The sequence below is a fragment of the Saccostrea echinata genome, unplaced genomic scaffold (genome assembly GCF_033153115.1).
Source record: "Saccostrea echinata isolate AGI-Se365-2 ecotype Australia unplaced genomic scaffold, CSIRO_AGI_Sech_v1 ptg000015l, whole genome shotgun sequence".
In the NCBI taxonomy this organism is placed as follows: Eukaryota; Metazoa; Mollusca; class Bivalvia; order Ostreida; family Ostreidae; genus Saccostrea; species Saccostrea echinata.
The window spans coordinates 10,090,699-10,117,383 of record NW_026889764.1 but is presented as its reverse complement, the minus strand read 5'-3'; the positions used below and the strand labels follow the sequence as shown (position 1 = coordinate 10,117,383).

Sequence of the window (26,685 nt, the reverse complement as noted above, 5' to 3'; positions counted from 1 at the left end):
ATCAAGTATCAATCTTTACATTTGTGTTTCATCATTGTATGCGTAAGATTCAGTTAATCAATACGTTTAAGTTAGGGTAAAAAATCCTCTGCTTCTGGAAGACCTGACAAATTTATTTCGATTCTCAATTTAAGATTTGATATTTCTTTTTTTACCATCGAAGCTTTCCCCTGTAAAAAAATGTTGGCTTAAAGTTTATTTTCACTACATTGTGTAACAGAGTATTTCTAATTTATTTTGTTTACTGTGTTCTAAGAATGCTTTTTTTTAAAAAAAAAATAAAATTTTCATGCAAGGAATTGTGGATAAAATGTAAACAAATCTTGGTTATTTTCAATATATAGAGTCCAGTAAATGAGAATCAGAAATTTTTTTTCTGTGTTTATGAGAAATACAATAAACTTTGCTTTGCTTACTTTAAGATATTTACTTCCTCATATCTTTTTGTTACAGTTTACATTCCTTATCAGTATATATAAACACGGATAATATTACCGATAATATGACCAGTTTTAATTTTTGCACTTTTTAGTAAAATTTGATAGGAAAGCTGTTTTCGTAGAAAAACCATAAAATGCACTTTATCAACACAACATTCTGATTATTGTACTGCGTTGAAAACATGGACCATTGTATCTACATTTAAGTATATAAGTACAATTTCCCTTCTTCTTCCTGTTAATATCACATACACAATTCATACTTTGATTAGACACATTTATGTGAAAGCAAGGAATATAGCAAATCATCGGAGAAATTGTAATGCCAACACGACCTTTCCATGTAGAGGGACATCATGAAGTTTATGAGATATCAGTTATGTTTGGGATTTCTTCTGAGTACGTAAAAACAGTAAGATTCCATAAAACATCAAAAAGATAAATTAAAAAGAACAAAACGAAAACTAACATACGATAAATATATAAATTTAGCATTATTTCCATTTTAGATGTAGTGATACATTTATATCTTGTTATGGGTATAACAGATACTGAAGAGGATTATTTAAGCCAGAAAAAGTGCGTAACTAATATATTGTTTTTATTTTTACAGCATATATATACATTCATATGTAATAATTACTTTACTGTAAAATGTTCAGATTCTCCAGAATTTCAATAAGTGTTTTACTTCTATTATAGATACAGTGTATTTAAAAAGAATGACATTGCATAAAACTAACGGATATATGCCAAAACAGTCATGAGTTCTGTATGAAAAAATAGACAGTTTGAGGCCGGTTAGGGTCGAAAACAGACTGATATTTTCTTGTATAGAATTAGTTGAGGGTATTTCGTACTTAAACATAGCCCTTTAAATTTCCCGTTTTTGATTGACCTGAAACAGTCCGATATTACAAACGACAGAAGTAGTAATAACCATGAAAGCAATTCTCTAGAGAATGCTTAATTGAATGAAAAAATCAATATATTATTTTAATCAGCTACGCATTTGTAGATATTTAAAGTAATATGACTGTTTAAAATGGAGTATTCGGCTAAAATTTTCCCAAATTAAAACATGCTTAAAGCAATGCTTCGGATTATGATACAAACTGTCTGGTGAATGATATTTTTGGGAATGGAAAGGGAAATGGAGATTGGAACTATGATTTGAACTGAAAAAAACCCCACTGAAAATAAAGCAGATGTTGAAGATTTATCAATTTAAGATTAAAGACATTGAAATAACTTTATAAAGGACTGTATATATAATGAATAATTTTGAAATGTAACCAAAGTAGATCTCTTCTATGATTGAAATGACTGCTCCTTAAATATTCAGTGGTTTCAATCCATGCAGATAAAGACATTTCTGAATTTCTTAAAGTTAAACAAGTTTATTACAAGTTCAGGGAGTTCTTGTTTGAATCATTTTATTTCCTCTCTTCTTATTAAAGTATATTCTTTGAATTGGAAGTTTTTTTTAATTTTCAAATTCTTTATGATCAGTTTTAAAATAATCATTATACTCATATATAAGATTAAGCATTGTTAAATAATTACATTTTACTTTTCTTTTGTTCTGTAACAGTTTAATTTTGAAGGATATCTGTACTGAAACATTCTGAAATGACATAATTTCAGAAAATTCTGAAGTTACAGACTGCTCATTAATATCGGACTGTCGCAGATAAATTTATTTACCGTATGAACAAAAGAATGACGTCACAACAATGTTTTAATGTCATATATTATATTAATATAGTCTGAAGAAATTAGAAAAGACCCTAGGAAAGCTTGCTATAAAGATACAGAACAACAGCTGTCATCCACTTCCATCCTCCATCAGAGGTGTTTATATATTTAAATGAAAAGTAATAAGAAGAGGACTGAGCTTTATGTATATAATCCGAATGTTAATTTAGTTTTCAGTTTATACCCTACAATGAATACCTTTCATTGGTTGAGACAATACAAAATTGAGAATTGGTATTTTAAAAGACCAATTATTATTTTTTATTTACTACTCAATACATCAGATTTACTCATTAAAACATTTTTATAACATTTAGATTGCAATACGATTGACCAAGAGGGAAGCTACATTCGAGAAAATTGTCAACATGAAGACAAGTCTTGCTATTCTTGGAAAATTGCATTCATTTCCGGAGGGAAGAAATTCATGGTCTTCTTAGGAACTAATGATTCTTTGAACAAGAAGAGAGATTTCAAAATTACATGTATTGAAACAGATTCACAGGGTATGGTTGCATTAAAAATTATGCATTTTCAACTTATTTTTTTATCACTTTCTTTGTGTGTCTTCTCAAGGGGTTAATGACAACTCATAAATAAATACTTTAAAATGAAAAAAAAATGACTTGGAGCATATCAGTAGTATATATATATCTTTATAACGCTGCTGAGGATTATTCCGGGGGTCCGTGTTTTCTGCCACGTTAACAGAATTGTATTGTTTTTAGATTTTTTTTAGATCAATCACAGCTTATCTTTGCCCTTTTTTCTACAATAAAGAGTAAATAAATATATCATCATTTAATATCAATGAAACTCGATGAGAGTTTGAATTGCATTTGTATATTAAACAAGTGCTTCTTCAACAAAGATTGAATTCGTTAATTTTCATATTTTGATTGATCATTTACAAAAGAACTTTATTTAAAATCACAGTGATTCTACACATAAGTACTATGAATTTGATTTTAAAAAGATGGTGGAAACCCTCAATAACAATATTCATGTAGTCTTTGAGACCAAGTCTTCCAACAATCTGTTGGAATCCGTTGCTGAAGCTTAGTGCTTTCATATCATAATCGAGAGGTCAAGGTTCGAGTCTTGTTTCTGGTGCTTCGTCAAATCGTATTCTTTAAACAAAGTTAGTGACTGTTCCTTCGCCAAGCTCCCTGCATTAGAAGTGAAAGTCACTGGTCTTTTAGATATGACCTTTATAATGTAGGTACCATGTCACAGAAGGCATTGGTTCGCTAAAGAATGGCCCTGCATGTTGACTAAAGTTCTATAATTAAAACCCTTCACTGGCATATTTTGACAACTTAAAGCAAGGAATGTAAACTGGTTCAGTGCAAGGGCAAGTTCTGAAAAAAAAAAAAAAAAAAAAAAAACAAAAACAAAAACAAAACAAAACAATCTTTTAACCGAGTCAGACTACTGACAATAATGTTCCAGGGTTTTGAAATATCTCGCTTAAGGTTTGCATTTTATAAATTCTATGGTCATTATAATGACCTTATTTGCAAATACAATCTTTTGGTGGGTATTATTTTGAGTGACATGTTTTCAACCAAGTTTAAGGTCAATACTATAATATAAATTTGACTACGCAGCACTGTTATGTCGTAATATGTAGAAATCAACGAAATGTAGTCGTGCACAAATCGATACCTTTTAATACTGAAATTATATTGTAAAGATATTATATTGTCATACTAGTTTAATATGAATTGAAATAACGTAGTGTATCCCACTATGAAACAAAATGTTTGATTACCAGATTTGTAAGTCTCGTGATACATGCATTTAATTTGTACCGGATGAAGGTCATACAAAAATTTTAAATTTTGCAAGGTCATATCTTATCTAAATTCTCATTGATAAATATTATCAACATACAATGTATATTTTAATTCTTGTAAAATGCTGCTGCTTTAAATAGAAATAACATTTGACAACATTTTCCAAGTATTTTATGTATTCATCAAGTAATATTTATAATTTCAAAAAAGAAGCATAACTTTTGAAGGTAAGGAATATTTCTTTACCTTCATTTAAAAAGTGGTCAAGATCTATTAAGTGTATGTCCTTGCAATAAGGCGATTTTAACGGGATACCCTGACGTTCAACTTTCTATTTCTGCATACACTACACAGTGGAATAAATTCAATACATTCTCTCGATATTAATTAAATAATAGCATTAACAAAGGTATGCATTGAAATTATTGGTCCATAACACATCTGTAATAAATATCCTATCTAATGATATGCAACCTTTACTGTAAGAATTGCTTGATCCCCCCCTCACCGCACAATTTTACCATGATGACGTCTTGTCGACAAGTACATTGCAAGCAGTTACTTTTTTATTCCTTGCATTGTAGAATTTTACTAACGATAAAAATGAATGCAATGCTAAGATTAGTGCTCTTAAACAGTTTAAACTGCAAGTTATCATTTTTCAGGTATATGTATTTTAAAGAACTTTTGTGTTTTAAACGTGATGTCACAGTAATCATTTCTCATATAAATTAGGCTCTGCCTCTATCAAGTTTTAACAGTGCTGCAAAAGAGTAGTAATGAATAAAGTGGACTCAGGTGGGTAACGATGGGGGATGTTTACCCCTCCTACGCACGTGATCTCATCTTTGTTTTCTTCCAGGGCTCTATGTTTTTGCCTCGTTTTCGATATGCATTCTTGACCGGATATAGAAGATTGATAACAGCTCTTCATAGTTTACACTTGCATTTTTTTTTCACAGATACTGCGATTGAAAATTCGTCAGACCAACAAGAGCTTGATGCTGAAACAGATAAAACGTTCGTGCAATGTAAGCATTTTTTTTTATTTCAAGACAAAGCTATAAATTTGAACACTTTCAAATGATAAAGAGAAAACAGATTCTTATTTTATTTTTGCAATAATAATGAGAGATAGAAAGGGTTACACATAACATTTATTCATTGTTTCATCATTTGTTATTGCAAAGACGATTTTGTCTGAGGTATAATTGTGGGTATGATATATAAATACTGAACAGCATAAAAGTCTGACAAATTTAGAAAACAAATCTTTTGTTTTAGGCTGGAAAACGCATAGAGCAAAAATTATAGAAGGATGTAAAAAAGGTTTGAATTTCAATCCTAATTGTGCACAAAACATCTATATATCGGGCAACTCTCCCAAATTTCGTGGTGTTGGTATGTATAGAAAATGTATCATACACAGTCAATATGTATTTATAAAAGAAGAGAAAAAGAGCATTTCTTAAATTTGTCATTATGGTAATTCCTCCATATTATTAATAAGTACTTTATAAAAAAGCCCTCCCTATACTTTGATAAAACTGTTTATTTTCCATATATACGTTCTCTTCCTTTTTAGGTATCCTAGTGTTTACACATCTTCTTGTGGCAGCCGTTGGGGCTGGAATTTTATATCTTGTTCTAAAAAAGCTTGGGCGATTAATGTAAGTGAAATATATCAAAAGCAATTCTCTATACGACTTATTTTTTTGGCATGCATTGACACAGGTTTTGATTTAACTATTGCTTGACATCAGAAGCATAAATCCATCAAAATTTGGTTGCTACGTGTCTTAGTTTCCATGGTTTTAGATTGTAAAACTTCAAAAATTGAGATTTCAGCTATTTGAGATCTTTATTTTGCCTCTGCAAAAACATCTTCGCTAGCCAAGGGTTTCTGATACGCTACTCCCCTCATGAGGAGAGTAGCGTATCAGAAACCCTTGGCTAGCGAAGATGCTGCAAAAACAAACAAAATCAAATTGAGTACTTACAAAAAACATTATACCCCATTGCCACTTATGATGTAAAGGGATTCTTTGGATTACCTCTCTAAATAGGTGCTAATCATGATAACATTTGGTATACATTTCTTATGCTGGGAAACGCTTAGTATTTACTAATTAAACATGTAGGAGATACATGTTCTAAATTAATTGCAAGAGATAAAGAAATAAAAAGAATAACTGTTCTTATGTAAATATTTCAAAGCAATATTAATTTATAAATAATAGGGATGTCAATTTCAATCGGATAGCCTAGTCGAATAATTTTAGGCTTAAATCGAAAGATAGTCGTGTAATCATTATTTTTTTTTCTCATGACAGGGTAATTTTTTGTTAATTGTTGCATGATATAACCTTATAGATCAAATACTATTTGACTATTAGAGTTTGTTTGTTTGTTTGTATGTTGTATGACGTCCCTCTCGAGAATATTCACTCATATGAAGACGCCACCACTTGCCGGTGGAGAGTGCAAATTTTGTCCTATACTCGGCACTTACGGCCATTGAGCAGTGAGGGATCTTTTTCGTGCCAGCACCTACTGCGACACGGGACCTCGGTTTATACGGTTCATCCGAAGGACCGATCTCCACGTCCCACAGTGGGATTCGAACCCGGTACGTAAGGATCAACTCGTTACTCCGCGACTCTAGAGCAGACGCTCTAACCACTTTCCATTAGTGAGTGAAGAAATTTTGACTATGCGCCACAGCTCCTTTATAAGAGTTAAAGTAATTTTAGAGAATAGTTCTTAAATCTTTTATTCCCTTCAACTCTATTTATTGTACACCACATTCGCGACATTATATCTCATCTGACACAAAAACTTTATCCTTGGTCATAACTGTTGAATGAGAGACGATGGGGCTTTCTGACTTCACGGATGCATTACCTGTGACCTTTATAAGTACCGTGAGGTACTATAATATTTTTGAATCCGTGACCTTGATCTTGAAGTTTTTTTTTAAAATTTTCAAAATGATGACATTGGTAATAACTTTTGCATGAGAGAAGGTGTACCTTTTACAACACCTTTCAAGGAGTACTATTATTTGTGACCAAGGCCTTGAAGTTTGGCCGTCTTTATCTTAAATTTGGCTGCAACTTCTGCGCCCGAAGAATCAGGGGTTCAAATATTTACTTAAGTATTACTTGTAAAAAGTCCCTTCCAAATACATAAAGATTTTTCACTTTATCACCTTAAAATTTGACTTACTTTTAAGAAATTTTAACCTTGGTCGTAACTTTAAGATCTTATGATAAAGGACTTTCATATCTTTTTGAATCTGCATTACTTGTGTCAAGACATTTCTGAATTAACTATGATCTTTTGCATAATGAACTACTCCAGTGTCACTTTCAAGAACTTTAATCTTGGCCGTAGCTTTTGCACCAAAACATATTGCTTTCGAAATTTAAAAAAAAAAACATATTTAAAATGATGGACGGACAAGCCAGGACAGACAATACAGTTACAATATGCCATGAACCATTTCTCACATTCCAGTAATACCCCGAAACTGGGGGGGGGGGGGGGTCTCTGAATTTGTTTGTATATTCAAGTACGTGTGTTTTCCTACATTGTACCATCTAGCGTTAACCGTTTTCTTAACAAACATATGCCAATAAAATCTTATTAATTCTTTCAAAATGACCATGACTATGTTTTAGTTAAAAACATGGTGCTCTTTTATAAAAATGGTAGAACATTATCGTTTGAAAAAATTGGATCGGAAAGCAATATTTAAATTGATTGAAAAAAGATAATTTGTGAAAATCAGTTACAAAATACGTAATCGGTGTGTTCCCCGAACGTCTAGTGGACTAATCTAATTATCACACTCAATTAAGGGGCCCTTTAAAGGGTACATGTACATGTATGAACTAACTATACCTGTATTTATTGAAGGAGGAATTCTACAGCAACATATAATTTTGGGATCTTTAAGGCATCTCTTGTGAAACATGGTTTCAGCATGGAAAGATTGATAAAAAATATTAATTATTTTACATGATTTGTTTTCAGAGGAAATGTTAAATTATATCCATTGGTTTAAAAAAATGCTAAAAATAATGTTTTGTTTCCATAAATAATTTTTTAGCAAAAATAAAAAAAGCTTATCTGACTTTTCTTGACATTAATACTGTGCATTTTACGGCAAACTTTAAACACTAAAGGATCTTATTTGCAATAAAAACAATCTTTTCTTTTTCTCCTAAAAAAGCCCCCAAAATTCATAAAAATTAATTTAGGTTAATATCAATCTTTCCATACTTAAGCCATATTTCAGAGGAGATGTCTTAAAGATCGGTTAAATAAAATCTCCGTGAACATGTAAGTAGCATTCTTTCTTAAACAGGAGAAATCTAACGATCATATGTCATTTTTCTTTTCAACATATCTTATTAAGAGTTAAAACAAGATGTGTTTGTGAAACACTGATGCCCTCGTATGGCAGCTTATGGCGAAGGTTAAAGTTTCTCAAATGCAAGTCAGAATCCAGGCCAAAAGATATAAATGTTAAATTTGAAAGCCCTAGCTGCAACTGTTCAAAAGTTATGGGGAAGGTTAAAGTTTTTTAAAAGTAAGTAAAACATCAAGGTCAAGGTCAAAGTTGTTGGTATCCAGAGGAAGGTCTTGTCACAAGGATTACATATGTAAAGTATGAAAGCCCTTCACCAACCATTCACAAGTTATGGCCAAGGTTAAAGTTTTTCGAAAGTAGGTCAAACTCCTATGTCAAGGTCAAAGGGTGAAAGTGGTTGGTATCAAAAGGAAGGTGATGTCACAAGAATTACATATGTGAAGTATGAAAGCCCTAGCACCAAAAATTCAAAAATTAAGGCCAAGGTTAAAGTTTTTCAATAGTAGGTCAAACTCCTATGTCAAGGTCAAAGGGTCAAAGTGGTTGGTATCAAAAGGAAGGTCTTGTCACAAGAATTACATATGTGAATTATGAAAGCCCTAGCACCAACAATTCAAAAATTATGGCCAAGGTTTAAGTTTTTCAAAAGTAGGTCAAACTCCTATGTCAAGGTCAAAGAGTCAAAGTGGTTGGTATTCAAAGGAAGGTGATGTCACAAGGATTACATATGTGAAGTACGAAAACCCTAGCATCAACCATTCAAAAGTTATGGCCAAGGTTAAAGTTTTACAAAAGTAGGTCAAACTCCTAGGTCAAGGTCAAAGGGTCAAAGTGGTTGGTATCAAAAGGAAGGTGATGTCACAAGAATTACATATGTGAAGTATGAAAGCCCTAGCACCAAAAATTCAAAAATTTAGGCCAAGGTTAAAGTTTTTCAAAAGTAGGTCAAACTCCTATGTCAAGGTCAAAGGGTCAAAGTGGTTGGTATCAAAAGGAAGGTCTTGTCACAAGAATTACATATGTGAAGTATGAAAGCCCTAGCACCAACAATTCAAAAATTATGGCCAAGGTTTAAGTTTTTCAAAAGGTCAAAGGGTCAAAGTGGTTGGTATCAAAAGGAAGGTGATGTCACAAGAATTACATATGTGAAGTATGAAAGCCCTAGCACCAAAAATTCAAAAATTTAGGCCAAGGTTAAAGTTTTTCAAAAGTAGGTCAAACTCCTATGTCAAGGTCAAAGGGTCAAAGTGGTTGATATCAAAAGGAAGGTCTTGTCACAAGAATTACATATGTGAAGTATGAAAGCCCTAGCACCAACAATTCAAAAATTATGGCCAAGGTTTAAGTTTTTCAAAAGGTCAAAGGGTCAAAGTGGTTGGTATTCAAAGGAAGGTGATGTCACAAGGATTACATATGTGACGTATGAAAGCCCTTCCATCAACCATTCAAAAGATATGGCCAAGGTTAAAGTTTTACAAAAGTAGGTCAAACTCCTATGTCAAGGTCAAAGGGTCAAAGTGGTTGGTATCCAAAGGAAGGTCTTGTCACATGGATTACATATGTGAAGTATGAAACCCACAGCACCAACCGTTCAAAAGTTATTGCCAAGGTTAAAGTTTTTCAAAAGTAGGTCAAACTTCAAGGTCAAGGTCAAAAGGTCAAAGTTGTTGGTATGCAAAGGAAGGCCTTGTCACAAAGAATGCACATGTGAAGTTTGAAACCCCAAGCACCAACTGTTCAGAAGTTTTGGCCAAGGTTAAAGTCTCATAAAATTTTGCAAAAGTGGGTCAAACTCCAAGGGCAAGGTCAAAAGGTCAAATATGATGGTACCCAAAGAAAGGTCTTGTCACAAGGAATACACATGTGAAATATGAAAGTCATAGCTTCAACCAATCAAAAGTTATGGGCAAGGTTAAAGTTGACAACAGACAAACAGACAAACAGATAAACAGACAAACAGATAAACAGACAAACAGACAGACAGGACAAAAACAATATACCCCCGGGATCTTTCGATCCGGGGGCATAAAAATTTTGCTTCAGATACCTCTAAATTTAGTTTTAATCACCATTTCAAAGCATTGATTTTAAATATTATAACAATAAATAATTTCAAAATCTTTGTTAGTTTGCATCATGAAACTCAGATCTCAATATAATTTATTTTGGTAAAGATTTATCAAGAAGTGTAAGATACGATTAAAAAAAATAACTTTATTTTGAATTTTAACCCCCCCCCCCCTTAATAAAATTGGGTTTTGGACAATATTTTTAAAGGTAAGTTGTCAAAAAATTTTCTGCCCCTCCCTCCTCTTTCAAAAACGATACTACGTGTCTGAATTTGATGTAAATAAAACCGTGTTAAATTTAGATATTGCTTCCAAACCGAGGTAGCTATGGTTTAAACAGTGGGGGAAGGGACGACCTCCCAAAGAAATATGACAAGCAAAATTAAAATAATAATAAAAAAACCCCTTAAAAATCCTATTTTGTGTGTTTGGGGAGGGGTGGACTTTCTCTAACTGTTTGTAGACTTTACAGCAACAGAATGTAAGGGGGACAGCATCTAAATGAAAATTTACGTATTAATTCTAGAGGAAAAACTATACTACAGGAAAAGTCTATACTCAGAAAAATGCTTCCCCCTTTGTTCTAAGGGCCTGCAAAGGCGATGTGAAAAAAGTTCCCCATGTATAATATAGATTAAACAAAGCTTAAAATGTGATGTAAGTAATGCTTCAAGTTCCAAGTGTTAGGTTATAAAAGTAATGTTTGAAAATAAGTCATAAACATGCTATCTGTTAATTTACATGTCTTGTGCAGTTATGTTTCTTTTTCGAATTTTAGATGTATTTTAAATAAAAATATTTATTACATGAATATGAAAAAATATTTGTTCAGAGCCTTCAATTATAGCAAGTATTTAATCAATTACATGTAATCTGTGCTTTAGGACACAACTTTATCAGTAAATATCAAATTATTTAATTTTGACTACTTTGTTAAATCAAGGTAACACAGGTAAACTCTACCTGGACCCCTTAGAGGGCCTCTTAATTGAGTGTGATAATTAAATAGTTGTTTTAGCGAGTAGACGTTCGGGGAATAAACCAACGTATTCAATGCTTAAGTAAAATGATGGGAGACTAGATCAAACTGGTGTCATTGCATTTAAGATTTAAAAGAGTAATTCTAAGTTTGGTTAAAAAAACTTCTCCTTTCTTATAACAGGAAGACTGAAAATAAATCCGAGGGAAACAAAGGATTTTATAATGCTTCTTACAGTCAACAGGAAAATACAGGACGAATCACTATTCCGCGCTCAAGCAATGACTACGATGAAGAGCTCTATCACGAAGTAGAAGGCAAAACGGTAGAAGCTCTCAAACATTTAATTTTCAATCATTTGATGGATAAACCATAACTGAAAAAAATATATATATATTTTTCAACATGTTTTTTTTAAAAAAATTTTCTTTGTAGCTAACACTTCCATTTGAAAATCATACAAAATCGAATTCTTTCACGGGGATTGGATTATCACAAGATCGGAAGCTCTACAAACTACCGGATATTCCACGAGAACCTGAAAAAGATGAGTATGAATACCTAATTTCTCATATTGGAAAGGATGGTTTACAGATAGACAGTAATGTGAATTATACAGGATTAAATCCAGAAGATCACAAGAAAGCGTCCTCAGCAGGAGATCAAGTTGATACAAATCATGATATTTTGGATAACAGTCCAAAGGTTACTTTCGCTATTGAGGACAAAACTGATGAATATTTTGTTCTTGAGAAAGATAATGACATGGATCTCAAGTGAAGATTATAATAATAATAATTATGAATAATATACAAACGTGCTAAATGTTGACAGTAATGCATGTACATAGTTTACATGTATGAACATTAACCGTTTAAACTACTCACTTACACAGGTATATGACTCTTCTTATAGTCAGCGATCGAATGGCAGTAAACAACAGGAAGAATCATTTTTTGGATGTACACATGATGTATATAAATTATAATACACTGTACAAATGGAATCCGTGAATGCAAAAATAAAAACTTAAAGCCCGAAATATGCATTAATATTTAATCCTGAAATTTTTAGTACACATACAAATAATACAGACAATATCTAATGGCTAACTGCAATCAATCACCAATATAATTTTGTTAAAATAAATAAAGATATGTCTTTTATTCTTCTGAAAACGTATTTTTATTATTATTTAAGTAAAGTATAAGTTAAGTATAAGCAGAATCAAAAGAAGGAATTTTTAAATCACTCTTTTAATTGGAGTTCATTTTATGTAAAAAAAACAACATGTGAATATATGAATTGGTATTTAAACGAATGTTAAATTTATGTCAGTTCATGAAGAACAGTAGATCTTTACATACTTGATTTACATGATGGACATTTGGCTACAATAAGTCAATATTGACATTCTGACCTTTGGGACGAAAGCAATTGTTTAATCATCATTGGATACCTATTCACTTTAAATTAACCTAAATTCCCTCTTCAGACCACACGAGACGTTAAGAATGTTTATACTCTGACGTCTTACGACTCTGTAGGTTAATTGCATTCCCATAAACGGGTCCAAATGGTCAACTTTTAGATCACCTGAGTCGATGGCTCAAGTGAGCTTTTCTGATCGTGTGAAAGTGTCCGGCGTCCACATGTCGTGTGTCGTCTGAGTCTTTCGTGTGTCGTCTGTTGTTTGTAAACTTTTTACATTTTCCACTTTTCCATCTTTTCTCAAGAATAAATGTGCAACTTTAAACCAATCTTGTCATAAGGCTGCCTTGGTTAAAGGGAATTTAAGTTTATTCACAGGAAGTGCTTCGCCCTTTTTCAAGGGGAGATAATTAACAAGTCGTTCAAATTCGGTAACATCTTTAAAAATCTTCTCAAGAACCACTGGGCCAGAAAAGATGAATCCTGTGTGAAAGCTTCATTACATACTTTAGATTAAACTTAATTCAAATTATGACCCCGGGGGTAAAGCGGGCCACAACAGAAGATCAATGTTTTACATAGGAAAATATCTTTTTAGCTTCAAGTTTGTTCAAAACATAACTCCGGGAAAGGGCAGGCTACAATAAGTCATATCTAAATTGAAGCATCCGCAGATAGTGTAGATTGAAGTTTATTAAATTCATGAACCCCGGAGAGGATGGGGAGGGGTAGTCAAAGTTTTACAAAGGAATACCTAGGAAAAGTCTTTAAAATTTTCTGAAGAACAGCACAGCCATGATTAGTCATATTTAAAGATTGTTCAAATTTTGACTCACACGGGTAGGGTGAGGCAAAAATATGTGATCAAAGTTTTACATAAGAATGTAGAATATAGAGGAATATATAGGAAAAAGAACCTGCTGATGAAGAACAGAAGGTCCATAATTACATGAGCATTGTGGCTCATAGATCTCTTGTGAAACTGGAAGTGTGTTCTAATTGACCCCATCATTAGCATACCTTTTTTCATTCCTATGAAGCAGAATTTATTCAAAAACATTTACATGATACAGCAACGTATGTTCAACATACGTTAGGATTTTCATATGTTGAACATATGTTAAACACATGTCAAACATATGGTAATCCAAACGTATGTTGAACATATGTTCAACACATATGTTAAACATATGTTTTAAACATATGTTAAACATAATGTTGATCCGAAACATATGTTAAACATACGTTGGGGTTTTCCTATGTTCAACATATGTTTAACATATGAAAATCCTAACTTATGTTAAACATACATTAAATAATAAATGCTGCCTTAATATTGGCCATACTTGGCCATTAGCATGAAATTTGTTTCTTTCCTATAATCAGTGTATTAAATGGAAATTACCATAATCCAATTTTTGCTTTAATAATTGAAGAACGTCATCCAAGTTCTCCATGTACCATAAAATTTGGTGTTCATGGCCTTACTAAAACCCCATACTTCATAATCATAAAGTAAAATGGATTTGACAATATTTGTTAAATGCATCTAATTTACAATCGATACATAATGTTTGTATATTTTAGGAATGACTCTAATTCTTGGCCAAATTATTCGAGTATAACCTGGTTATACTTGAATAAATTTCGTTGCATTTTATTAGTTCAAATTTGCCGCTCAACAATACAACCGTAGTAACGGAAGTGATGGGAAGCGAGAGGAGGTAAAAACTGATACATAGGCCTAGCAGCTTTGTTGTTTGTTTACATGTGGTAAGATCGAATTATTGTTTGTAGTTAAAGGTACATTTATTAAATCTGGAATTTTCTATGAATCCCTAGGACTGGAAATGAGAGGATTGTATGGATACAGATGATTCAGCTGGTTGTCAGGGGGGAGGGGGGGGGGGTCCCCATACCAAACCAGGTTATACAGAAATAATTTGTGTTCCTTTTTGGATATTAACCGATCAGAGGCTAGAATACAAAATTAAATTATTTGACAGTAACACTATACATGACTTTGTGGCCTTTTCCCAAAGGTTAAATGATCCATTTTTACAAAAAATGACTCCAAGACATGTATAATTGTCAACAATTTTTCTTTATCATTATCTTCAAACCTAAATGAAGTCTACAGTTGATCTACCTATGTAGAACATTTACAAGTGAAAATTGTTAAATAAGTATATCCTGTGTTCTTCATTATGTTTAATAGATAATTTACGCTTTGATAAATTTTGTTGCTCAACTCGAGCTGAAGTGATTATATAGGTCATTCTACAATTTCCTCTGTAACAGTCATGGAAAAATGAGCATGGACATTCCAATAGTACAGATGGAACATAGTCATAGTTCAAAGTAAGTTCATGCAATGGACAATCCAGGAAAGGATCAGTGTGATCTAATTCCTGGGCTTTCTGTACACGGACCAACGTCTGCTTGGTACTAAATTCAAACCCCCCAGTGAAGATACCATGACACGTGTCCTGGAAAGACAAAATCAGAAATGTGTTAATCTCAACTGGTCAAAAAATTTTAAAAAAACCCTTTTAATCAAACACTAAATCATATTTTCATTATGCATGACTCCGTTAGCAAATAATTAGTAGTATATTTTAGAGTCCTTTAAACATAAATATGTTCAATAAATGAAGATACAAAATATCCTTCACAACTTTGCATTGCCAGCAGTGGTTGAACACTATACTTTATCATTTTGCCTTCTCCATATGCAGTACATATCATTCATGTAATAAATTTAACACTGAATTTTATTTTTCAAAACATGAATGAAAAAGTTCTTTCAGGCATAATGTATTAGACCTCTTGACCAGTTAAAATGTTAACACAGAAATGAACAATGTAGCTCTGAAGCAGTTTCATACAGGTATGTGGAAAGATATTTGCAAATGTAAATATTTAAACTTAAGGTTAGAAATACAACTTACGCCATTGCTGTTCTTGTATCTCACCCAGTCACCACTGTTGATGAGATCCAATGACTGTGTTGTTACACTCCGGCTTTTATGATATGTTGCAGTGTTGTCTAATCCTATTTGACAAGAAATCATTGGGTCATCATTCATAACGGAGTATTTCCTAATATGACCATTGGAGTGTCTCTCAAATTTTGAAAGCTCTCCTACTGTTTTTTTGCTGTCTTCTTTTAATCCCAGGAAAGACTTTACAGATGGCTCCGAAGCAGCTTTTAAAATACATTCTGCAGCTTGTGTCCTGTAAAGAGTTTACACACTGATAAATATAAACTTTACATGTTTGACGTTTCTGTATATGTACAATGTAAGTGAGAAATTACAAACACTCTTCAAATCAGAATAAGTTTCTACCAAGTGTCATTTTCTTTAAAGTAACCACCAGTGATGACATGAGAACAAAGAATGTGCTGTGCATATTTCGCAGCAGTATCCTGACTGCGGGCTTTTTGATTTTGTAGAAAAATCTGATCCCTAATTCTGCCATGATTTTTTTCAAATGCTTCTTCATCATAAGAAGGTAATGGCCCATGCCTATGGATATCATCAATCTGTTTAAAAAAAAACAAAACATAACAACTAGATACATCCTGTTAGCAAGCTACTAGTGAGTCTTCAATTCTAATTTTGATTACAATAATAAAGATGTTTAATAGAGTGTTGATGCCATCATCCTTAATCTAAACTTTGTCATGTATAAAAATATTATCAAAAAATACCATTTAAAGTAAAACATATATCACTGAAGAATAATTACAGCATGAAGTAGGAGATGAGTCTTGGCTTTCCTAGCAAAGGATGGTAAAAATTCTGTGATCATTCGATGGTACGCTGCAATATTTTCCGTCATGTTCTTGATACTTTGCTCATCTGTTTTCTTCATGTAAAGTTGCTTTTGTATCTGTTGATTTTTAATCAGAAATTTTAATAAACAAAGATGTTTGTAACAAAGTACAAATAATGGTCATTTTAAAAATTTTAACATTCGATAATCTATAGATGTAAGATTCACTTTTACTTACAAGGGCCAAACAGCAGGTAAGCTTGATAAAAATTTGATCCACCTTGGCAAAGAGCAAATTAAAGGGAGCCACTTGCAGCTAAAAAATTAAGATGCATAAAGAATATATATATATGCAAAATTTTTAGTGACATAACAAAACCACTATTAGCATTTACAAGTCAGGTAGACTCACCAAAAATTTTGAACATATACTTCAGCTACTGACATTTTCTTGCATGGACTTACATAACTTTTGAAGTCTCTTCCTTGTCGACTTCCAATATGTTGAAAAAACTCAGGTCCTTTGGAAGGTTGAAGTGTTTTTAAATGGCAACCCATTTTCTTAAGTTTCTCTTGATCTACTTGTTCCACAATGTATGTCACAAGATGTTTGGTCAAACCAAGGGGAACAAGATGTAATAATCCCACTGGTATGTCTCTGCATGATAAAGTAGAACATGTGAATGAAATAAACATTCAGAGAGCATTGCTTATGTCTGCAACTGGCACCCCCAGTTTCTTAAAGGAACATTCTTTTATGTTCAAAAAGGTTCAAGAAAATAATAAAAAAGTTATTTGAACAATTGGAGTTCTCCTTACTATCTGTTGATCAATCATTACAAAACTCAAACCTGATCTTTGATTTTCCATTATAAAGATACACAGCAAATTTTGAATCAATTTTCCAAACAATAAAAAAAAATGTTGGCACAGACTGACCAATAGATAGAAAGACAGCAATTAAGGCTATATATAGTCCCTGTGGTTTCACTGGGGGAGGACTATAGTCCCTCCAATTTCACTGAAAGGGGACTACAGCTCCTCCAGTTTCACTGGAAGGGATTATATATAAACAGGGAATTTATCTATGTGTATGGATATAAAACAAAAATACAATGTATCCTTATACCTCATTATAATTATTCTATACAATGCGTTATCTAATTGGTTCTAGATTATCACGTGACAAGGCCATAAAACTTCATATTTCCCTGTCCTGTCATGATTTTCATCATATTCAACCTCTTCGGAGACCTGGTGCATTTTCCCGCAATAGTAATCGTTAGTTGAACGAAAACTCCCGAGGGTAGTTAAGACGTCACAATAGCCTGGTTCACGTCACAAAATTGATGATGGACTTCTAAATTGTTTCAGTAGCTCTACGTTAAAATTGAAAGTGAATCTAAGAGCGGTGCTGAATTTGAAAGTTTTTGTTTATTTTTAAAGTTTTTGCTTGTTTCGGTATAATAAACAATTTATTGCATGAGTGTTTGGGAAACATGAAGATTTATTCTGCCAAGAAATATATTCCCCTCGGGGAATATGATTTTACTTGACTGAATAAATCTTCATGTTTCCCTCACGATCATGCAATATATGTATAATATTAATTATACTCTGGTAAAAGTTAGAATTTAATATGTACCTGTGTGGGTCAATAACATCCCATAAACAATTGAAGTGTTCCTTGACACCTGTTTCTTTGCGTAGCATGGCTTTATCCACTTCTTTAGACCTCAGATGTAATCTGTTAATTGTTCGAAGTGTTTCTTTTGGTTTTCTAGAATGTATAACCTGATCAAATGTCCCAGAGGATGACTGAAAAAAAAAAAGAACTTGGAAATAATTCTTTTCCTTGTAAATAAATCTCAACGAGACTCTTAAGGTTTTTGTTGGAAAACCAGATTTAGATTGAGGAATGAGAAACTGTAATCTCAATTGAAATGATGCAGTGTACAGAGCAGCCTTTTACAGTCAATGATAAGTTAAATAGACTTATCAATCAAGGTCCATGTGCATCAACGTAGTTGGGGGGTTGGGGGGTTATGATTTGAACTTAATTGTGGCCCCACCCTACCCTTGGGGGTCATGATTTGAACAAACTTGAATCTATACTACTTGAGGATATGTCCAATCATGCCTTTGCTGTTCTTGAGAAGATGATTTTTAAAGATTTTTTCCTTTGTGTCCCTATGTAAAACTTTGATCACCTATTGTGCCACCACCCTACCCCTGGGGTCATGATTTGAATAAATTTGAATCTACGCTACATGAGGATGCCTGCATATAAAAATGACTAATCATATGGCTTTGCTGTTCTGAAGAGGAAAATTTTAAAGATTTTTCCTATGCATTCCTATGTAAAACTTTGATCACCCATTTATCAGTTAATCAATAATCAGTGAGATGTCAGAAATTTGACCTATTAATGACAGATTTATAGTGAATATTTTTGCTAGTTAATATGTTCATATGAGGAAAGATATTTGCAAATATAAATACAATTTATATTGTAACATAACCCACATGAAATGAAATGATTCACATATTTAAGTTGATATTTGACTTGGAAAAATCTTTACTCACAAGGCATCTTGGACAATATTTGTCTGCAGATGCACCAAGATGGTTGCAGCAGTGTGAAAGCATGTTATAATCTGCAACAATAACATCCAGAGGACACTTTATCATACATTCTTCTTGGTTGAGGGCATCAAAAGAAATTACACCATGTCTGAAATGAAAGGGAAGTATTGACAAACACAGTAAATTTTTCTTAGCGTTTTCATTAAACATAGTAAAGATTAGAAATAATTATAACCTTTGACATTGTTTTATATCGGCAATAGCTATTTCCACCAATTTCAGTATTTCTACTTTCTCTGATGCTCCAACGAAATGTACATGTCTTTCTTTGTGCCGTTTATCAACTGGAATTCCTGTAAATATACATCCAAAGAACCTAGGGTATGGATTTTTACTTCTGTCCTCTTTTTCTTTATTTTAATCTTGCAGAGATGTATGAATTCCCTGACTATAGATTGCCTATTTCTTATACCTCTACATAAACCAAAATATGAATGAAATGTACACAAGGTTTATCAAGCAAAAACAGTGTAACATTTATGATATTCCATGGGTTATATAGTTTCAAATTCTTTTTCCCTATTATAATATTCTGACTTTTACAACCAAATCACTGTACAGTAAAACACGCTTATAATGAAGTGCCAGGGGACAGACAATTCGTTACAAACGTCCCAGTAATTATATAGTTAAGTTCATAATACTATTCAAAACCAAGGGGAATGAAAATCACTTCACTATAAGCATAAATTCACTTTAAGCAAGTTCACTATAAGCATGTTTTACTTTGCAAGAAATTAAATAACCAGTATCTGATAGTTGCATCTGTATACAATGTAATGCCAGCCATTTCTTTGATCTATGAGTTGACGTGTCATCCAAAAAAAGGTTTACGGGAACAGTCAAAATTGGCATATTCATACTTGAGTACAGATTAAAGTGCTGAAAAATATCATTTTGCTTGTTACATAATAATCCCAAACTCAAACACAGGTTCAACTAACAACATGGAGAAATATTGTATTAAGCTATTCAAACTTGCATAGAAACCTTTAATATACCATTTATAAAATAAAATATATTCAAACTTAAAATTTATTTACGACATTAATGCAAAAGGGATTTTAAATTATACACTTCTTACATTCTGGTTGATAGGTCCAGAAACCACCTCTGAACTTTCTTTTGTGTAGTATGATTCATTTTCATAAGTTTTTCTGTGTTTTAAGCTTTGTAACTTTTTACAATGCTTTCTATCACTTGATATAAGAAATGCTCTATTGAGAAAAAAAAATAATAGTCAGAATATTTATCTAAATTTAGGTACTTTTAGTTTAATCTACTGTACAGTAAAGCAATACTTTATTGGTTGAAAAATACATGTATCATCTAAATTAAATTACATAGCTTGCCTACATCTCAGTACAAAGTTCATGCAGAACTTATTACTCAGCTTCACGTCCCATTCAAAATTTTTATAATCATCATTTTATTGATTTTTTTTTAATTATGAATTTTATAGTACAAAAATAAATTTTAAGGAATGAATTCTAGTTTTTTTCACTTTGTTATACAAGCATAGCATATTTAAAAAAGTTTGTGCTTTTTTTAAAAAATTACTTTGTAAAAATTCAATTAATATTAAATCAGACTTACTTTTCACTTTGGCAGCATGGAGGTTTTAGTAGCATGGGCTCTACACTTGAAATAACAGCTTCTTTTACATTTTCCTGATAATTAGAACATGGACAATATATAAAATAAAATGTAAATGTGAATGTATTTGCACAAAGAATGTCAAAGTTTTAATTTTCGTTAAGTATGATGTGTTAATTTTCACAGTCTTCACTTTGATTTTATTTGAAGTTTAGTATGAGACTGTTTACCTTGACATTCTCTACAAAGCTTTCAATAATTCCCATCTGCTTAGTTTCATCTGACTCAAATATGCACACCTCATTTTTAAAAAAAGCTGTGTTTTCATCTGCAGCATAACAGAATTCTAAATCACTTATCCACTTCTCTCCATATGCAGGATGACTTTTTTCTCCTAATGAATCTACTCTGGGATACCTATTATATATACATATTACATTAAGTTGTAGATGTGAAGAATATGTATTGATCAAAATATAGACCTTGACTTTTGGTCATCACAAGAGTGACAACATGCATGAAGTATATTTAAAACAAATGCAAATCAATCACCTTGTTACAGACTTTGTAATTATACTCATTTCACTACATTGGCTAGTTTACTTATTATATATCAAGAAATTTATTTACACTTACCTGATGATTGTTTTGGAAACATTAGGGTGAGCAACTGCCATCTTTACTATTGCTGATGGTTTAATAGCCCACATTGGAGTACTGTCATCATCATGGCTCTATACAAAATATAAAATTATAAGTGATACAAATTCACTGTTAAAGAGAGAGAGAGAGAGAGAGAGAGAGAGAGAGAGAGAGAGAGAGAGAGATACATGTACACCATTAACACTAATTGTCCAGGATAGACAGTGTATTAAAATAGATATCCTCTATTTTTCTATTTCATCATGCAATACTTCATTAATTTGTTTATTTACTTTAATTAGGAACTCATTCCAATCAAAGGAACCAAAGCATTTTCTTTTGATTGAAGAAAAGGGAGGAACATCCTCTACTCCACACTGTTTTAAGATGAAAACAACAAATTTAACTACTTCATCACTCTGAAAAAGAATAATAAAAAGTATAAGAATTTGTACAGATATGTGCCAAAAGTGAAGATAATTTTATTTTTTCCTTATATATTTCATTGAAAACAATATTTTGTAAAAATCACTTGAATGACAACATTTCTTGACAGATTTTTTACCACAAATTTCTTGATAATCCAAGAAATTGTTATATTTGATAAAAACATTATGCTGATCAGAAAAAAACATTAGTTTTTATCTGATCAGCATCAATACTTAAAAAATATTGTAATTTAAGCATGTTAAGTGCGACATGAAAATTTAATTCATATACGCACAATGAATTATATAGTCAAAATTGATCTTGAATTTTAGAACTGATGTAAGCATGTAAGTGATGAACTATCTTTTTCTAAAAACGAAATATGTAATGATCTTTTAGAAAAAGATAACTTCACATTTTATGATTGAAGTACTGAAATAAATAATGAAATTAGACAAAAATTGACCATTTGTCAGTGATTAAACTATATGTGGTTTTCAATAAAATATGTAGAGGACAAATAAAATTACCTTCACTTTTGGCACAGATCTGTAGATCAATATGAAGCATGCATTATTTTTGGACAAATATATATGTATTTTGAGTTTGAAAATTTTATGCTAGACTTCAGATGTAATATAATGTTTAAAAATATATATCAAGTAGGTCTAATTATGAAAATCTGACTGAACAAAATAATCCAATAATAAATTGGGACTATATACATGTTATACATGTATGCTAGCTATTATTAAAATTGCTGGATCAGTCATTAATCATTGTAGAAAATGAGATATTCTGGAGAGAGAGAGAGAGAGAGAGAGAGAGAGAGATTTCATTTGTAGTTGAAAATTCTGTAGAACACTATATATATTTTCTTCTCTTTTTTTTTTGACTTGGCCTAGACATGGTTTTACTTACCACTGGATGTGTGGTAGAATTCATGAGAACATACAGATAAAAATCTGCTTTGGATAAAAACGGAAACCATTCTGACTTTTGTTCGTGATCAAAATTAGTTTTTTCCTCAGCGGACACATATTGATTACATTTCGATGGTTGGTCATCTCGAAACGTCACATGTTCAGTATAATTTGTCGGCTCATCGAAAACGATGTCTTCTTGAGAATCTTCCGTGGATATTGGAATATTTTCACCTGTTCACACGAATCGCTTTTTGCATCGGAATAAAAATGTAAGATATTCTGATGAGATACAGACTGAAGATGTCTAAGATAATTTCCACGGTGACCACTCGAGTAATCACATAAACTGCACAGTTACTTTGCATTTGTTAAATTCGCCGCCATCTCAAATAGCGTAAACAAAACTCCTCGGATATCTCGCAAACAAGTGTTGGATTTATCGATTTACAGTCACTTCGTACACAAACCGAGTCGTACACAAACCAACTCGTATACAAAAAGTCAACTCGTACACAAAAAAAAGTCAACTCGTATACAAACCAGAAGTCAAATGGATTTCTAATTGTCAACAGAATTGATATATGTAGTTTTTATATTTCTAAAAAGTTTTCTGTTATGCAAGTAATGCATGCATGTTGATGTAGAATATAATATTTTGTAGCATCCTAATTTATTATGTTAAATAGATATATAGTGTAGATAGTAAATTCGATCTAAATACATGGTAAGAATTTAATGGTATACTGTATAACACATTTTTCTTGCACTTACCTAAACTTATTTAATTGAAAAAAGTTTTAAAAACTTACCGTCTTGCTGCAGGAAAGACAACTCTCTCGAACCATGGTGAAGTATAAGGAATGAAGAAACTTGGAGACGTTTTCGATACATATAGTATCTCATAATTAAAGGATACCGAATTATGAGCATCTCGTAATAAGCGTTTGTCGCAGATCCAAGAAACCACCGCGCGGGTGTTGGTTTAACAATACTTCTTTGATGTCTTTGATGTTCCTATCCTATCAGGGAAGTTGAATTATTTAAATATTTAGGGGAAAAAACTTAAAGAAAAGTAACACTTCGTGTTATCAAACATTATTTGTATAAAATTAAATCATAACGATTGTATATAAATGTTGTGTACGAGTTGACTTCTGGTTTTTGTGTACGAGTTGACTTTTTGTATACGAGTTGGTTTGTGTACGACTCGGTTTGTGTACGAAGTGACTGGACACCGATTTATCCGATGAGTTCCGATTTATCTAAAATGTAAACAATGAGAACCGAAAGGTAACACTTTGTAACATCCGGCCAAAAAGTTACAAACTTGGAGTTTTATTGCTTAGGTTTTCTTTTTTTATTCGGTGTTTTCATCAATTTGTGTTAATTTCATTTTACAATCGATCGGAATTTGACCAAATAGTTATTTTTTTTTTAAAAGTTTTCTACAACAAAATGCAGTTTACAAAATTCCCTTCGGTTCTTTGATGACGCAGACGGTGTCGTATGGTATCGTTGCAGGATGGAGGTAGGTTAAAGTTCTATACTCTATCCCCCCTTTTTATTGACTTACATTCACAATAATTGAAAAAGATACATTTATGATAGATAAATTGATGGGAAAACTGTCTTTTAAACGCAAAAAAAAAAAAAAAACTTTTTAGAGAAGCAAGATTTAAAGTATATTAAAAAAGTAATAAGAAATTCAATGCCCTGAAAATTCTCTTGAAAGAAATTGAAACAATTTTTTATTTTGAAATGAATTTGCATGGCCACCAATTTTTATTTTAGAATAAATATTTTTGGAAAGACAACACGCTTACATTGACAGTATAAACATATATCAAGTCATGTAATAATTACATCTATCTTTTCAATTTTTTTTAAAGATTAAATTTAAAATCAATGAATATGATGATACATACAAAAAGTTAAATATGAAAACTTTTAAAAACTTAAATGCACAGAAATATTGTTCTTCAGTAGTTTAGGGATGTAACCCCCCCCCCCCCCCCCCAAAAAAATAAAATAAATAAATAAATAATTGCTAAATCGTTGCTTTTTGTATACCCCCCCCCCCTTCTTCATCTCTCAGTCTCTATGTATTCCATATTAAACTTACATTTATAATTCAATTTTAGGAACTCAGTCAAGACTCGCAGATAACACAAGTATCCGAAAGTCAGGATCTTTTCCAAGACTATGGTGCACAGAACGATGATTTAGGGAGAGGACAACAGAATGACTTAAAAGAAATATGCAAGTACATTTTTATAGCATTGTTACAAATTATAAACTAAAAAAAAGTTGAGTCAATATATATAATATATAAGATATATTTTTATTCTTTGTACGACAGTCACATTTATATAGTTATCATAATTTTCAAAAATTAAATTACAGTGAAGGAATTAAAATCTCTACGATCAGAAGTTGCAGAACTTAAAGAGATGTTAATTATCGAGTACTGTCCAACAGAGACCATTCCATATGGCATCATGTTCATTCAAAGTAATAATAACCCCCCCCCCCCCCCATACACACACACACAAAGTTGGGTTTAATACATTCAGGTGTTTATGCCCATAACAGTTATTTATAATTAAATTATTATGGATAATTCTTAAATTTATTGATATAAATTTAATAGAGAAATTCTAAATATTTTGTGAACATTCCCATCAAATATCTTATCTAAAAATTCTGTGTTTACAGGAGAAGCTGCATCTATTTTTGAGACATTTGTTTACAAAAAACATATGGCTTGATCTCCAGAATGAAGAATACCAGGTGAGAGAAACTACATTTAGACATCTAAATAATTGCATTACAAGAAAATTGAAAGACGATTGTTTAGTACATAAACTAGTAATAATAATATTAATTATAATAATTATTTTCCATTCTATATAAATCTGAAGTGAAGAAATGCTTACAGAGGGATGGCAGATCCTCGGATATTGATGCATTGAAAAAAGTCAACTCGTTTTCTATGCTGAAATTCACAGAATTCAGAAACCAATTCAGAAGGAGTGTATAAGTTTCTATAAATAAAAACTTTATTCCAATGCAATTAGACAAGGGTACATTTTTGTTGTTCTGCATTCCTTACATGCTCCTTATCAGTAAGGAATTGTGAAGCTCTTGGAAAATTAGATATTTAATTATCAGATCGATGACAAAATGGAACTTAATTTTGATCGGTAGATATTGCTGACATACATCAACTATACTTTCACAAATATAACATTCAGTGTTCTCTTTAGAAGATGAAGTTTTCAGTTCAGTTTTCTTAAAGAAAAAAATTGAGATATCATTCCTTCATTATAAAAGTACTAGAATTCAACAAAGGGTTAAAAATTGATTCAAACTGGCATAACTTTAACAATGGGGGTTATCGTGCGTAATAATTAACCTCAAAATTTTTACTTCATTCATACTCTCATATGTATAATACATGTAATTTATAATGATTACAGCTTGTGCAGAAGAGAAAAGTGGACCTCAGAAGTTTGAAATTGGCAGAGTTCTGTAGAGTAGTTTACAGTCAATTCTGCAGATCAGGGGAGGACATTTGCTCCACTGAGAGACGCCGAAATGCCCTACTGTTTGTAAGTACATGTATAAAGATAAGTACTGGTATCCTTTACAAAATTTAAATTCTTGTTACTCAAAATTTGTACGTGATTGTCATGTAAAGATTTTGAAAAACAAGAATTATTCATCACAGCATCAAAACTCGCATGATGCAGCATTTTTTCCATCTTAAATATTTGGTAAATTTATTGGTATGCATGCAGATTGTTTTATGA

The 26,685-nt window shown here is 31.8% G+C and overlaps 1 protein-coding gene and 2 pseudogenes across 1 annotated transcript; 2 read left to right on the top strand and 1 right to left on the bottom strand.

The window, feature by feature from the left end:
• Positions 1 to 778: 778 nt before the first annotated feature.
• On the top strand, positions 779 to 12,513 carry LOC133188083 (uncharacterized). The gene is made up of 9 exons (XM_061323471.1): positions 779 to 839; positions 950 to 1,019; positions 2,209 to 2,294; positions 2,516 to 2,704; positions 4,960 to 5,028; positions 5,282 to 5,398; positions 5,583 to 5,667; positions 11,607 to 11,748; positions 11,859 to 12,513. The coding sequence occupies exons 1-9, from the start codon at positions 797 to 799 to the stop codon at positions 12,201 to 12,203; spliced, it is 1,146 nt and encodes a 381-aa protein (XP_061179455.1). The 5' UTR covers positions 779 to 796; the 3' UTR covers positions 12,204 to 12,513.
• Positions 12,514 to 14,939: 2,426 nt separating this feature from the next.
• On the bottom strand, positions 14,940 to 23,288 carry LOC133187843 (uncharacterized; annotated as a pseudogene).
• Positions 23,289 to 24,321: 1,033 nt separating this feature from the next.
• Positions 24,322 to 26,685, top strand: LOC133188082 (uncharacterized; annotated as a pseudogene).

Excerpts from the sequence above, each read along its gene's own strand:
- LOC133188083 (XM_061323471.1), top strand. The coding sequence starts at position 797 with ATGAAGTTTATGAGATATCAGTTATGTTTGGGATTTCTTCTGA. Across the intron at positions 2,705-4,959 it reads TATTGAAACAGATTCACAGG|ATACTGCGATTGAAAATTCG; the intron begins GTATGGTTGCAT and ends TTTTTTTCACAG. Across the intron at positions 11,749-11,858 it reads ACGAAGTAGAAGGCAAAACG|CTAACACTTCCATTTGAAAA; the intron begins GTAGAAGCTCTC and ends TTTTCTTTGTAG.